The sequence below is a fragment of the Adiantum capillus-veneris genome, chromosome 17, assembly GCF_014529385.1.
Source record: "Adiantum capillus-veneris isolate H3 chromosome 17, ASM1452938v2, whole genome shotgun sequence".
NCBI classification, from domain to species: Eukaryota; Viridiplantae; Streptophyta; class Polypodiopsida; order Polypodiales; family Pteridaceae; genus Adiantum; species Adiantum capillus-veneris.
Genome location: NC_140947.1, coordinates 117,315,199 through 117,330,311, shown reverse-complemented (window position 1 = coordinate 117,330,311; position 15,113 = coordinate 117,315,199). Strand labels below are relative to the sequence as shown.

The window sequence follows — 15,113 nt, the reverse complement described above, 5'->3', positions numbered from 1 at the left end:
GGGGTTCTTTTACCGGTTCTAACTGCTGAAAACTGAAAACGCTGGTCTATGGGCTGATTCTGTCGCGAAGATCCGCAAACGTTGAGGCGTCAGGCTGATGCAAAAACGCTAGGGCTGAATATTGTCCTGCTGTGGGAATCTGCTAACGCTAGGGAGTCTGCTGTGTCTTGCTGTGTATTTGCTGTGCCTTGATGTGGATCTGCTGATCTGCAATGCCAAAACGTCAGGGGCTGAATTGCATGCAAAAACGCTAGGCTGGATCTGGGGTCTTGATGCAGAAAACGCTAGGTAAATTGCTGGCAGGGCCTCTTGTTGAGAAGGTGTCTCTTGAACGCGAAGTTCCTGTTGCCTCTTCTGCTGTAGAATGCTAGCGCTAGGTTTGCTTATATATTCACTTAGTCAAATTGCCCTATCCAGTTCCCAACAAGAGTCAATTAAAAACAATAAGTGAAAAATGTCAAAAATAGGGAAAATAGGTCTATGCACTGTAAAAAAGCTCTTGATGGGTTTTGATGGAAATCTGATGATCATGCTATGTGCAACAAGAGGAAATGCAACTATTGTAAGTGTTTGGACATGCACGGTCTGCGAATAGACTCACAAAAGTGCCATATCACTTCCTAATTTAACTGAACTGAACCTTGGATTTGAAGTAGCTTGTCCACGTACACATAGGGTTAGATGTGCACGTGACATCCCCTCCTTTTCAAAGTGAGGTATTGATACCGAACTGTATGGCGTCGAGGGAGATCGGCGACAGTGTCCGGAATCCTAGAAAGGACTCTTCGCCGACCCACTCTGATGCGCGGGTCATGCGATACTTGAACTTCATAAAGGTTTGCAACGCTTGCTTCTTTGGGCCACGCCGAAAGCGACACAAAGTCATCTGTGTCTCCTTCAATGCTTCACTTTCGTCGATAGTCATGCGTCTACCTTCTTCAAGAATCTCTGAGGATGAAAATTCCTGAAACCACTTCCAACACACAAAAACATGAACATACCCATTCCATGTAAAGTGACTGGAAAAATTCTAGTCTTCTTTAAAGACTGTGCATGCAATGTAGATGAACATATAGACGGAGTGCCAAACCATTCATCAAACACACGCAAACAATGGGGTCGAAACTTGACTTTACTATCTAAATCAATCAACTATGGCAAAACACAATGGAAATGCCTATGCTTGATGCTCAATCCTTCTTGTGCTCTATCTGATATTGTGTCATGCCAAGGAAAAGACATGGAATGCGAATTCCTTGGGTGCAAACATTTCATCTTTTCATGAGTAATCCGCATACATTCGTGCTCATTCATGAGTGAATTGTGCTCAACGTACAATATGGCATGCCTATGAAAAGGGATCACATAAAGACGCTGACTAAAATACAAGAAACGCTCATGAATAAAACACTCGATCAATGCGTGCTGACTAATCATGCGAACACATAATGCTTCCTGTGGGAGTTCTGTGGACCTAGGTTCGAGAGCCAAGATCGGTTCTTTCTGAGGGGGTTCTTCTTGAGGGGGGTCTTTGGACCTCGACTCGAGAGCCAAGATCGGTTCTTCGTGATTGAGCGAATTTGCAACGAGGTTAGTTTCACTAGACAAAGTATTAACTAAACCATCATCCTTTTGAACAATCACATCATTATCCTGCAAATCATCCTGCTTGTGAGAAATCACATCTTGATCATGCAAATCATCATGCTCGTGAATAATTACATCTTGATCATGCAAATGCTTGTCATTATCATCCAAATCATGTGTGTCATCATTATCAGCCAATTCATCATGCTTATCATTATCATTTAAATCATCATGCTTATCATTATCATTCAAATCATCATGCATCATTATCATGCAAATCTTGTGTGTCATGATTTGGAGAAGAAGAGACTGAGAGAGTCTCCTTTTACCGAATCTCTTGCATCTGTGCCTGCACTTGAGAAAAGAGTCGCAACATCTCTTTCATGTGTCGGTCGTTCATTGCTTTTCTTGCTTTGTTCTCGCGATCAAATGCTGCTTCTCTTACTTCGCGCTCACGATCCAATTCGGCTTGTCTTTCTTTGGCTTAAAGCGTGCTTGCTTGCTCTCTCGCGCTATGGCTGCCATTCTTTCGTGGTACTTACGATCAATTTCTGCCATTCTTTCTGCTGTTTGCGCTTCGCGTTCTAACTTCCTTGCTTCGCTTTCTAACTTCTTGGTCCACCATCATCTTGTCGAAAGCCTCTATAGGAGTCAGTGCAATCCTTGGCGTAGATGGGGAAAGGGGAGGGTCGGAAAAACCTCCTGGTGGGGAAAATTCTTCTTCACCTTCTTCATGCTCATCACCTCCATGCGAAGTATCCATTCTGCTTCGAGTGACGACCATCCATTGAAGTCTTGGGTGCTTAAGTTCACGAGGAACTTGGGTTCTTGTGGGTTCTTGAGGGTCTTGAGATTCTTCTTTAGCTTGCAATCTGTGTTAGAGAAGGATCTTCTCTTACCCGAGCTCTTCTCTTTCCCACAGGTGCACCCCTTGGTGGCCTTGCGCTCATACCAAGGTTTCTTTTTCCCACCTCACGTCAATTGGCCGGCCGCTAAGTGCACGGTCCGCTCTCAATGAGTGAAAAGAGGCACAAGGGGGGACAAGCCCTTTTTTCTTGGGTTTCGTGTCACTCTTCAGAAACACGATTAGGAATCGACACGCCCAAGTGGACTTGGGTTACGTGCGACCGCAACAAGCAAAAAAAAATCTGTGGTTCTTTCCTTGAGTGATACAGAACATCCAAAGCTCTGATACCAATGTAAGGTGCAGCGGAAGTGAATGTTGAACTTTGCTCAAGATGAGTGCTCCGAATTGTGCTCAAGGTTCCTTTTACTTACGGAAGGGAGAGCCTTCCGTTCCTCTAGTGAGAGAGTGTAAATCTTTATCTGTTGAATCGTGACTCTACGTCGGTGACAATGTCGATGGCGACAGTGCGACGACGACGCGCTGAAAACGCAGATGCTGAAATCTGCATTTTCTGGGCTGAATCTGCAAACTTCGGCTGACCTAACTATACGGCGAGGACCTGCTGCGGGAAGGTGAGATCTGCGAGGTTCGGGGGTTCGTCTGCGGGTTCTAACTGCTGAAAACTGAAAATGCTGGGCTATGGGCTGATTCTGTCGCGAAGATCTGCAAAAACGCTTAGGTGTCAGGGTGATGCAAAACCGCTAGGGCTGAATATTGTCCTACTGTGGAAATCTGCTAACGCTAGGGAGTCTGCTGTGTCTTGCTGTGGATCTGTTGTGGCTTGTTGTGGATCTGCTGATCAACAATGCCAAAATGCAAGGGGCTGAATTGCATGCAAAAACGCTAGGCTAGATTTGGGGTCTTGATGCAGAAAATGCTAGGTAAACTGTTGGCGAGGGTTCTTGTTGAGAAGGTGCCTGTTGAACGCGAAGTTCCTGCTGCCTCTTCTACTGTGGAATACTAGCGCTAGGCTTGCTTATATATTCATTGAGTCAAATTGCCCTACCCAGTTCCCAACAAAAGTCACTTAAAAATAATAATTGAAAAATGTCAAAAGTAGGGAAAATAGGTCTATGCATTGTAAAAATGCTCTTGATGGGTTCTGATGGAAATCTGATGATCATGCTGTGTGCAACCAGAGGAAATGCAACTACTGTAAGTGTTTGGACATGCACGGTCTTTGAACAGACTCACAAAAGTGCCAGATCACTTCCTAATCCAACTGAACTGAACTGAACTGTGGACTTGAAGTAGCTTGTCCACGTACACATAGGGTTAAATGTGCACGTTACAAACCAGCTTTCCTCGAAGGAGGCCCGCCGTGCAAACATGGTCGTGGTGGGATGAAGTCGACTCTACCACGCGTGGTAAAGGTGGCGGTGCAAGACCATGGACATGCAAGCTATGCCTGTACAGGAGAACGGGTGGTGCAAACAAAGTGCGAGCCCATCTTCTTTATGAACCCGGTTACGAGGTGAAGTTTTGCCCTTGAGTATCTCTCGAGAAGAGGTTGGAGTTTCTTGAGAAGCTCGCGGTGTAGGAGGTCACGGAAGCGGCCTAGAGGGACCGTTTTGTTGCCATTGATCCCTTGACTCCACCTCTCAAGCGTCCAAGACAAATGCATCTACAGTGGGGGCTTCCATTGCGCATCGCCAAAGCACCTTCAATGAAAATTGGAATCCTAAATTGAAGAAAGAGGTGGATAGGTCGGTTGCCCGATTCTTCTTTCACGACCATATTGCCTTCCATGCTTCGCGGTGAGTTTCCCGTGTGACTTATGGCATATGTATTATGCACATTGCAATCTCCCATTTTGTATTTCATTATGGGGTCTCGAATCTGGACTCTCCGTACTAACACACCATGCTCTATTTTGTGTGGATAGGTCTCCATACTTTCGAACCATGGTTACGGAAATAGGGGAATATGGCTCCTTTTATGTGCCACCTTTATCGGAGAGGTTTCGCACCACCCTCCTTGACAAAGAGAAGCTTTCCATGGAGCAAGCAGCCCAAGCAACAAAGGATTTGTGGGAAACCAATGGCGTCTCTCCTTGTAGATGGATGGAGCGACACCCGCAAGCGCTCCATCCACGGAGTGGTGGCCTACTCTCGGGAGGAGATGTACTTTGTGGAGTCACATGATGCATCCGACAGTGGCAAGGCCGCGGAGATGCTTGCTGCGGAGTGGACAAGCACCATAGAGATCATCGGCTCGGAGAATGTCCTTTGTATGGTTGCAGATGAAGAGGCGTCAAATAGGGCAGTCGGGGCTATCATTGAGGGCATGTATCCCAACATCCATGTCACATTTTGCATGGTGCATTGCCTCAACAACCTCCTCAAGGCCATAGGGAGCTTGTCATGGATTTCGCCCACCATTGGTGACGCCTCTCAAATTGTCTCCTTTGTGCTCAACCACCAAAAAGTGCGCCCTGAGTTCTCAAAGAGGAGTCACTTGTCCTTGCTCAAATGTTCAGAGACAAGATTAGCATTCAATTGGCTTATGCTAGGCCGCTTGTCTACATGTGGCGGATCTTTAAGGGGCCTCTTTCTCAGTGATGAGTTCCAAGCCATGCCGGAGTCTATATCAGCAACAGGATTGAAATGCGGAGAATGGGCCGATGATGCCGTTTGGTGGGAGGAGGTGAAGACTCTTGATGCCATGGTCAAGCCTATTTTACATCTACTTCGAGTTGTGGATGGCTTGCAGCCATGCATTGACAAAGTCTACGAAGCCATGGGTCTGATGATAGAGACACTTGAGAAGCTTGTGCCTAACCCTATTCAGTATGCCGAGATTCATGGCTTGTGTGAGCCGAGGTGGAATGGATACTACTCTCCACTTCATGCGGCATCTTATGTGCTTGATCTCGAGTTTCAGGGACGGCGTCAAGAGATCGACAAGGAGGTGAGCAAAGGATGGCGGCTTGCATTGGAGCGCCTTGAGCCTAGCAGTGACATTAGGTGCAAGATTAGAGATGAGCTACTCAACTACAGGCAAAAGAAGGGCTCCTATGGATGTGTAGATGCACAGGTTGATCGCAGCAATATTGGCTCGGTTTTGTGGTGGGAGGACTATGGAGGAGATAGCCCACATTTGTAGCGCTTGGTTGTTCGTGTCCTTAGCCAAGCATGTACCACTAGTTGCTTGGAGCAACTATGGAGTGTGTACAGCCACATCGCCTCTAAGAAGAGGAATCGCCTTGGGGTCCAGAGGGCCATTGATTTGGTGTTTGTGAGCGCTAACTTGCGCATGCTTACAGCGTCACACACAAGGCATATCCTTCATTGAGTGGGAGATGGCACAAGAGAATCCATCTATGGCCGAGACACTTTTGGAGGAGCTAGAGGAGGACTTCGAGCCTCAATGCGAGCCTCGCGAGGCCTCATATGTCACTGACGACCTCGACTACGATGACGATATGGAGATTCAACAGGCGAGCGCTTCCCGAGTTTGATGATCATCATTGATCACTCTAGAGTCTAGAGTCTACTCCTCTAGAGTCTACCTAGCCCTTTGTACTTTTTCTTATCTTTGAGGCTTGTCCTTTTTGGCTTGTGGCATGCACTTTTCATTTTGTATCCATCCATGTTTTATTAGCAAATTTGCGCCTATATGACTCATGCTCTTTGGTCTATTTAGTGTAAATTTGTGGTCAAAGTGATGCTCTATGTGTGTGGCATGTGTGTAGGTCAAAAAATGCCAAAAAAACTATGTTTTTTTTGCCGCTCCGACCCTCGTCCCCGTTTCCTTACTTTTGCCGTCCCGTCCCCGTTCTCGACCCCGACCCGTCGTCCCATGTAACTATGCCACAACATCTAGAAGCATTGTACCAAACTTTGTGCAATCTAAAGCAAATACCTCTCTAGCAATAGAGGGGGCTGCAAACATTTCATCTTTCTCTACATGTCTCTAACAACACATGCATGAAAGAGCACATGTTTAGTTCAATCAAGGAAATTTCCAATTCAATGCACACTGTTCATAAAGTCATTCCGCAAATACTGTCAGCCCATCGGTACCCTAAAATCTCAAAGAGAATTAGTGCCTTTATTCAATCTATATTTCAACTTTGGTAACTTTCTCCTCATAGGTGACCCATTTTTGCATCTCTTACATGGGGATCTCCCCTCTGTAGTTGTCAAAGCTGGCAACGTAGTTTACAGGAATCCGTAGTCATGCCACGTCAATAGAGCAGCGTGAAACTCGGAAATCCACACAGTCTTGCCACGTTAGCAGTCCGTACAATCTGCCACGTAAGCATGTCAACGCATTTTACGAAAATTTCTTTCAAAGTTCAAGCTTCTATCTTTTAGTGTTTCGAGCCCCACGACCGGTGCTTTATATAAGTTCTTCAATTAGTCTGTTTAGTTTCTCTCGTCCACTTGGCCATTTCTCTTCCAGTTGGTCATGCCACGTCATCACTTTGTGACATTGAGGTACATGGGTTGTGGCATATTGGTCAGGGAGCAAGATGTACAGAAAATGCAACCATGCTAGCATTGGCGAGAAGTGAAACCTATAGCAATTTTATAGTAGGCATAGCAACTGTAATACACGTACTTTATTTAGAATACGGGACGTCCTGTAATGAAACGTATAGTACGTCTCATAACGTTTTCTGTTCTAGCGTTTTTTTTGCTCAAAATGTATTCTATTCTAGTGTCTTTTTGCTAGTTGATTAAGTGTGTTTTAGAGCTATATGGTGCTTGTTTATGTATGGTATGATTAAACATTGAAGAGTCATTGAGTACATGCATGACCTGCTTCATTTGTCCTTATTAAAGTATCATATCTAAAAAAGTTAATGTATTTTATTTTTGATTTTCAAAAATACGTCTAGTATACGTATTATACACTGCTTATTGAACATCTTGTCCCGTACCGTGGCTGCTATGATAGTAGGCAATGGAAGGTTCATGAGTTCGACAAGAGGAGTTGAATGAAAGAAGCAATGATAGAATGTTGTAAAACTCTGTAGAGGCACAATTTGAGTTTATCAAGCCGGCAAGATCCTCAAGGCAAGGCCTTGTGATTTTATCACTTGTTTTATCACTTCATAAAGTGGGGAGTTGGTCAGTGCATTTGGAAGTGGAACTACCTTGTGTCTTGTCTCGAGTTTAAAGTTTGTTCTTTTAGTTCAAGTGCTTTTTATTGCTAATGTGTGTTTCGATTGTTATTTTTGGGGCACGTGTTGCCGTGGGCAGCTGCAAAAAGTCAACCATAAAAAAAGATAGTAAGGATTTGGAGCACAGCTCAGTATTTCTGCTACATTCAACTTGTTGCTGCTTTTTATATTGAGTCCTATTACATTCATTTCCACTCTCAGTATTTAAGGGTTAGTAGAAAGCTTCTCAACGCTGTGTACTACTTTTCAGGGCATGGATGGGACTATCCAGGAGACAGCTCCAAACATCGATTGCCCAGTTTCAAATACCGTGACAAGAATCAAAAATCTAAACTGGGTATGCAGAGTATTCCACTCTCAGAGGATCTGGATTCAAATGATACATCCTCGGGCATGGAGGTTGTCCCGTCAATGATGGCCCCCAAAAGGAGCAACAAGGATGCAACGCCAGCAGTTAGTCAAGATGAAGACTCAACGGAGTCATTAGGCAGAAAGTCGAGTTTGTATCGTAGAGGTAAGTCAAAGTTGAAACTGGCTCAAACTTCCTTTGAACATGGCAAGTGCTGACTGAAAGTTACATGTTTTCAGGGAATGCAGAGTCCTCTCTAGCTCAGAATAATGGTAATGCTCTTCGTGGGCAGCGCTCGAAGAGGAAAAAGCATCATGCACTGGAGTTGCAGAGACCTTTGACACAGGAAATGGATACGGGATCTGAGGAAGACGGGGAAATTTTGGACGACAGTAGGATCTTGCAGAAACTTGGAAGGGATGCAGTTGGGAAGAAGGTTGAAGTTCTTTCAAGAGACGGAGCATGGTGAGTAGGCAGTATGACTAGTTTTTAGCTCTTGCAAGTCTGTTATCTACAGGAGGTTTTCCTGCTAATTATACTTTGGACTTGCAGGCGCAAGGGAAGGGTTATGGAAACAAGAGCTTCACAGTCACAATACACTGTCCGGTTTGAGGATGGCAAGTCAGATAGCATAGAGTTTGGGAAGAGAAGGGTCCGAATCCTTTCGCACTTCGGCAAGCATGGAAGATCGTGACAAGACGTATTATGTAGTTCTAGTTACCACAGCTTCTTATTGCACGGGCGGTAATCTCACTCGAAGCCTTCTTGAGATTCCATCTTCTGAGCGCGGGGGGTAGCATTTGCCCCTTGCCGAGGCGACATAAAGGTTGTATTTGTAAATTCTGTTTCAGTCTCAGTTTATTCCATTGATTCATCAAATGAGACTGGGGTTATCGTGGCAAACGAAGTGTATTATTTTCTGAATGCTTGTGTCGATGGCTGCAATTTTGGCTGCTTCAAGCATTTTGCCGCAAATCTCTCTCTCTCTCTCTCACACACACGCACAACAGCTATTTTATGATTTCCGCTGTTTCTTAAACTTAGGCTTATTGTGATTCCTCTGGAGGTCTATCATTATTTGTGATCCCATTGTTATGGCTTGGTAATCGAATCGTGAGTGGCTATTGTCAGACGGTATATCTTGTAAGCAAGCCTTACACCCTGTCATTGATCTCTCAAGGTTGTGCCTTTGTGAAACCTTTAGCAAATGATGTTAGTTGTGGGGCAATCCGAGATCACTGACCATCCTTAGTTTAGTACTAGCTACATTAAGCTACTACCGTTTCTCTTCTTATGTACTGACAGTATAACATCAAAGGCATCGAGGGAATGTGACTTAATAGTTGATTCTGCTAGATAAGGATTGTACCATAAGGTTTGCCATGCTTTAATGCCTTATGCTTTTTCTAATCTGTTGTTACCGATATCTGTGGGTATTAATTGCTAATAAGTAAGATCAGGTTGTTAATGGGCAACCAAGGAACAGTAGAAATTCTATAGTGTTTTCACCATTTATGAGTAAGTAACCCTGAAATGATTCAGAACCAATCAATTAAACTGAGAATGCACAATTATTTTTCTTGCTGTTGAAAGTTTAAACATGCGTAGAATAAAGGTATACAAGGTTTGAGTGCAATAGTGAAAGCTGTTCTAACTTGCTGGGACACCCAAACTAGAGTGGGATGGTTTTATGGGATGCTAGTCCTTGAGGTGAGGCACTATGTTGGAGTAGTTGCAAGCTCAGGGGTCAGCCAATTTGGCTGGATCGTTGGGAGGTGAGTTTGGATGTCTATCTCTTGTATTGTTTCATGTGCTTCTTTGGTTTGTGTCATATGTACAGGATGGACCCTTGAGAGAGAGAGAGAGAGAGAGAGAGAGAGAGAGAGAGAGGAGCAAATTTATTCAAGTAGGATTTTATCTTGTTCATGCGTTGCAATTAAGCATGAATTAGTTGCATCTACAAAACTTGATGCCCAAGAAAGAAGTTTTTTTAATGCATGGATCAAAATTTATTAATGCCTCAAACATTTCTTAGGTATAAGGACATTTGTGATCATTATGACCAAATTTTCAATCCCGTGTCTAGTTTTGCATTGACCGAAGGGGAAAGAAAAAAAGAAAACTTGTTTGTGTATGTCTCTCGACTATAACTGGTGTCCACCCTTGAAGAAATTATTGTACTCTAAAAGCGGTGCAAAAGAAATCCTCAATAAGCTCTCAATTAACAGTGAAATTCTTTTTGGGTTTTCTACTAGTTGGGTTTAGCTTGGGTTTTGCTGAGACTAGTTGGGTTTTCTACTAGTTGACGGTTTAGCTTGGCTTTTGTTGAGACTTATGGTACAATTTTAGACAATAGACCATGGACCACTGATATAGCGGTTGGAAATATTGAAATTACTCATTTAATTCAAAATTTTTTGTTTGTTTCAATAGGTTTGTATTTTCATCAATCCATTCCTCAAAATAGATCCATTCCTCGAACTTGATATCATAGGCACATGTTCGCTCGATATTAAAAGAATTCATTAGTTTATGAGATACTCTTGAATATACCCTTGCCCCCTCACCTCGCCGCTTTTCCGTTACCTTTGCATCATTGTTACTCGCCTATCTAGCGCAAGCACACAACCGAGAAAGACATAGCAGCGTACGCACAAAGAGCTTGTACTCGTGGGCTTTGAGAGAGAGAGAGAGAGAGAGAGAGAGAGAGAGAGAGAGAGGTGGCACACTGATTGCAAGCGGCTCCAGTCTCTAAATCACGCACAAAAGGCTGAAGCTTTTGACCCTTGGATCAACAAACTATGAAGATGGCACCGTACAACAAGGGTGGAATGATATGACAGTAGAAACAACGGGCATATCATAGCAAGCTATGGACAATGACAATTGACCAGAAGTCTAGCAGCCATAGACGACAAGCACTATAGAGAGGACCAACATTGATATCGTCAGGATGACGACGTTAGTGGCTCGGAGACGGCAACCACAGGCCCACCAACGGGGGCAGCAAACCTTTGAACAAACCTGGTGCTACAAACTGACAATAAAGTGACGGAATAGAAGGTGCATGCACGGACCGCCTTTGCATGGCCTATCGTTTACAACACAGGAGCCCTCCATTGCCTCCTACTTGCGCACCCCTGCCTTCAATTTGGTTTTCTTTTCTTGCCTACACAACTATTTTTCTTTTTTTGAAATCGTTGGCACATACTTTAAAGAGAAGAAAACGCTAAAGGAAAAATAAAAGAGGAGAGAAACAACTCTTTATATGGACACAAAAGGTCTTTTAACTTTCCACCTTCGTATGTCTTTTGACTTTCTATCTTCATTTGTCTTTTCATTTCCTAAACTCACCCTTCACTTATGCATTTAATATGTTTTGAATTTTTTTTTAATTTTTCTGAGATTGGGGAGACTAATAATCGAACTCTATATTCAATGTTTGCAAATTGCAAGCAATCTCTTTATTATTGTCTACCTAGTTAAAAGCAACATATGTATCATGTAGAATTTCAATATCAAATTATATCAGTCATTTTTCCCTCTTAATTTTATATTTACATATACATGTTACATGACAATTCTTGATATGTTGTAATGTGTGTCACCTATTTCCATCATATTATATATAAAATGTGTGTGAAACATTTTTGTTTTGTTTTGGCTAGTCACAATTGTGAATGGAGATGTTATATTAGCTCAACAAAGAATGTGTATGAAACTTACATGAGTTCAAAAAACTTGAAACATGTTCAAATGCTTTTTCTATGACAGAAGCTCTATGCAACCATTCTACATTGTAGAATATATTGTTCTAGCATTTGAAGCTTGGATTTACGATTTTCTATTTAATAGCAAAAAGGAACAATTCGCTTAAGTGAATTTGTACTATAAAGAGCAAAGAGAAACTCACAATGCCTTTATATTAATTTGCCACTCAAAAATCAAGGATTTAAGGTAGATTTGCGAAACAAAGACACTTCTTCAGATATCTTCATTAGTTAAAGGCCGCTATGGTTGTGGTTGGACCCATCCATGTGTATATATACACTAACCGTTCCATGCATTATTCAATGATACAAAATTAAGGAGCTCCATCCACTATACTACTGTCATAGTAGGTGCTCCACCCATCCTTCTTTCTTCATTCTCCCCTCTCTCTCTCTCTCTCTCTCTCTCTCTCTCAATGCATCAAAGAATTAAATGAGTAAGTCAAGGCTATACATTTCTTGTGCTCTCTACCTATTTAAAACATTCAATCTTGCCATTAACAATTCTTTACTTTTTGACAAAACTTTGAAATTTGGTGTTGTGGCCAGTAGCTTGCTATCCCAAGAAATTAGATGCAAGTTAGTTGAGCAAAGCAGATAGAATACAACCCTATTTATTGAGAGAGAAAAAAACGCTCAAAGGGAGTTCCTTTGGTATGGAGATCACACTCCCATCTTGTGATAACAGAGAGCATGAGTGCTATCATTGCAAGAAGAAGGGACACATGAAAAAGAGGTGTTGAAAGTGGAAAGAGGACAAGAAAGAAAAGTGTGATAATGGAAAGAATGAGGACAAGGGCAAAGCTAAAGTTAAAGAGGTTAATACAATCACCAATCATGAGGACGATATCTTGTTGGCCTCTTTGTCTCGATGTCCCTTGATGAGCAAAGAGGGCTCATTTATCCAATATTAGATCTTGGATTCTAGTGCATCCTACCATGCTACCCCTCATAGGTAGTGGTTCTCTATGATCGTAGAAGATTTTGTTGCGGACACTTGGGAAATGACTATGCTTGTGCCATAGGTTTTGCAAATAAATTTAGGCTTGCCAAAGGTTCTCCATTTGTTCTCAACAATGTGAAATGAGTCAAATGTCTTCAAGTCTGATTTCCACTAGGTAGTTAAATCATTGGTGCTTTCATGCATGCTTTGGCAATGGCTTGTGGAAGATTAAATTTACGTTTGGTTTTAGCTGTAGAAGATAAGTGTGTTTAATTTTATCCATTGCATGCTTCAATAGTGCAAGATAATATTGTAAACATAACCAAGTAGCCAAAAGTCTCTTCATGGTGTTGGCTGTTAGGCCATTTGATCCAAAATGGAATCAAAGCGCTACCTTGTTTCTCAAGCTCTACCTTGTTTGGTTTATGTGCACGGCTAACTTTTTAGGATTTTAAAGTTTAAAGTATTCTAGTTATCAAGTTACTCACATACTTAACAAACAATGTCTATGTTAGCTTTCTCATAATGGGGCCAAAGATTATCGCAAGCATATTATCATGTTCTTGTTTTAAGACCAATGAAGTGTATATGTTGTAGACATTGCATGTGTACTCCACAAACCACGAAAATTATAAAGACACTTGAATTGTCTCAATGCTGATTTCTCTCCCTTGTTGTGAAAAATCATGGGAATGAGGCCTTGAGGGCGTTTATTAATTATCCAACCCTTATTATGTTCACTGACCAAAATGACATAAAGTGGCCTTTATTGATCAAATGTTTTTCTATGCTTTATGGTCACAAAGAGAAATGTATAGATTCAAGTTAAAGTCAGTAAATGTAACTCTTTTAAACAAGATTAGAGCTTGTCAAAGACTTACAAACCTGAATGGCTGAAATCGTGCACAAGTTCATGAGAACCTTTTCGATAGCTATGGTGGATACACAAGTGAGCCATTCATATCTTAACAATAATTAACATATAATTAAATAAACTGCTTAATATATGCCCAATACGCAAAGAGTATATGGCAACAAAATAGGTTTGATTCATTAAGCATAAAGATGCACACTGTCCCTTTGTAAGCATATAGAAAGAGGTTGCTTATTGACGTATTAGCAAATAACAAGGCATGCATGTGGCTGCTCATGTACTCTTCAAAGGCTATGCTTTACACATGGCTTGTCTACATGTAAAAGGAAGTTCACACACAATGTTTAAGTCTACAAATGCTTCCATATAGGTAGAGGGTGTTCACACAAGATGAGGCGCATCAAAAGCTCATACCAAACAAACCTCTCCTTGTGGGTTATGTTGCACTTACGCGATCCTTTCTTCAAAACACACTAGGGGTTTGGGATACATTACACAAGCCTCCCCTTAAACACAAATAGGTGGAAGGCAAACACGTTTCTTCTATACACATAAGGGGAAACACACAAGTCTCTCAAACGCTAAGTGAGACACACAAGCTTCTCTACACAAAATGAGGATTAGTACAAAATTGCTTTACAACACAGCGTTCAATTTTTTTATTATAGATCGAGGAATTTTTCCTTTACAGAGATGTTAAAATTTTTGTTGATGTTTGCTGCTTTCGAAATGGTTGCTGTGTCCTTGTTTGTCGTCGTTGTTGATCTTCATGTAGCCATGTAGTTATTGTTGTTAATTGTTGTCATTCTTTACATTTCTTAATTGTTGATGTCATTGTGTTTTGATCGATGATTTTCTTTGCCTAATCCTTGGAAACTTGTCATAGATTCTTGTGTAAGCATGGCATACATAACATAGATAGCTTTTCAGGAGGGTCTTGCCATCATTGGGATGGCAATGTCTAATTGTCTTACAAAGGGAAATGATAGTGGCACATCATCAAATGTGGTAGCGTATATTGTTTGATTTTATGGTGCACAAATAGAGTACATATGATTTAAGGCATCCTTACAATTATGTTGATACGCACATATGATAGTGTTCTAAAATTTGTGACACCTTGACTCATGATGAATATGCCTTCAAGCCTTTTTGGGAACAAGCTCTCTTTACTCAAGGATGTTAAGGTGCTTCAAGAGTGAATTAGTTGATGAGCAAGCATGCTTTGTAATAATCAAGGTTCCTTAAAAGAGGAGTTTCTGAATTGCACCTTGGAAAAAGGTTGGGTGTGGCGAAATTGGAGCTTGATGGAAGCCGCACTAAAGCAAACGAACTTTGGATATGCCTAGTTTCAAGAAAAATGTGGAGCATTGGGGATGAGGCTATGTGTTGAGACTGTCCAAAAAACTATCGACGCAAAAGAGAGTAGGTGGGGTAGGGACAAGCGCGTGCATGTGATAGCACCTATCAATGGGCGAGGCTTGTGAAACAATAGTACTAACAAGCGGTGCAAGGTAGTTGACAAATGGTTTTGGACATGTAAGTGGTTGTA

At 42.0% G+C, this 15,113-nt stretch overlaps 1 protein-coding gene across 2 annotated transcripts in view; it reads left to right on the top strand.

Annotated features, from left to right (window-relative positions):
* The window catches only part of LOC147437949 (uncharacterized), a 28,079-nt gene extending 19,130 nt beyond the window's left edge, over positions 1–8,949 (top strand). For both annotated transcript variants that reach the window (XM_086487341.1, XM_086487342.1), the window contains exons 12-14: positions 7,876–8,139; positions 8,214–8,439; positions 8,527–8,949. In XM_086487341.1, the coding sequence (XP_086343467.1) occupies positions 7,876–8,139; positions 8,214–8,439; positions 8,527–8,668 (632 nt within the window). In that variant the 3' untranslated portion in view covers positions 8,669–8,949. The remainder of the gene's footprint in view (positions 1–7,875; positions 8,140–8,213; positions 8,440–8,526) is intronic.
* Positions 8,950–15,113: the final 6,164 nt, after the last annotated feature.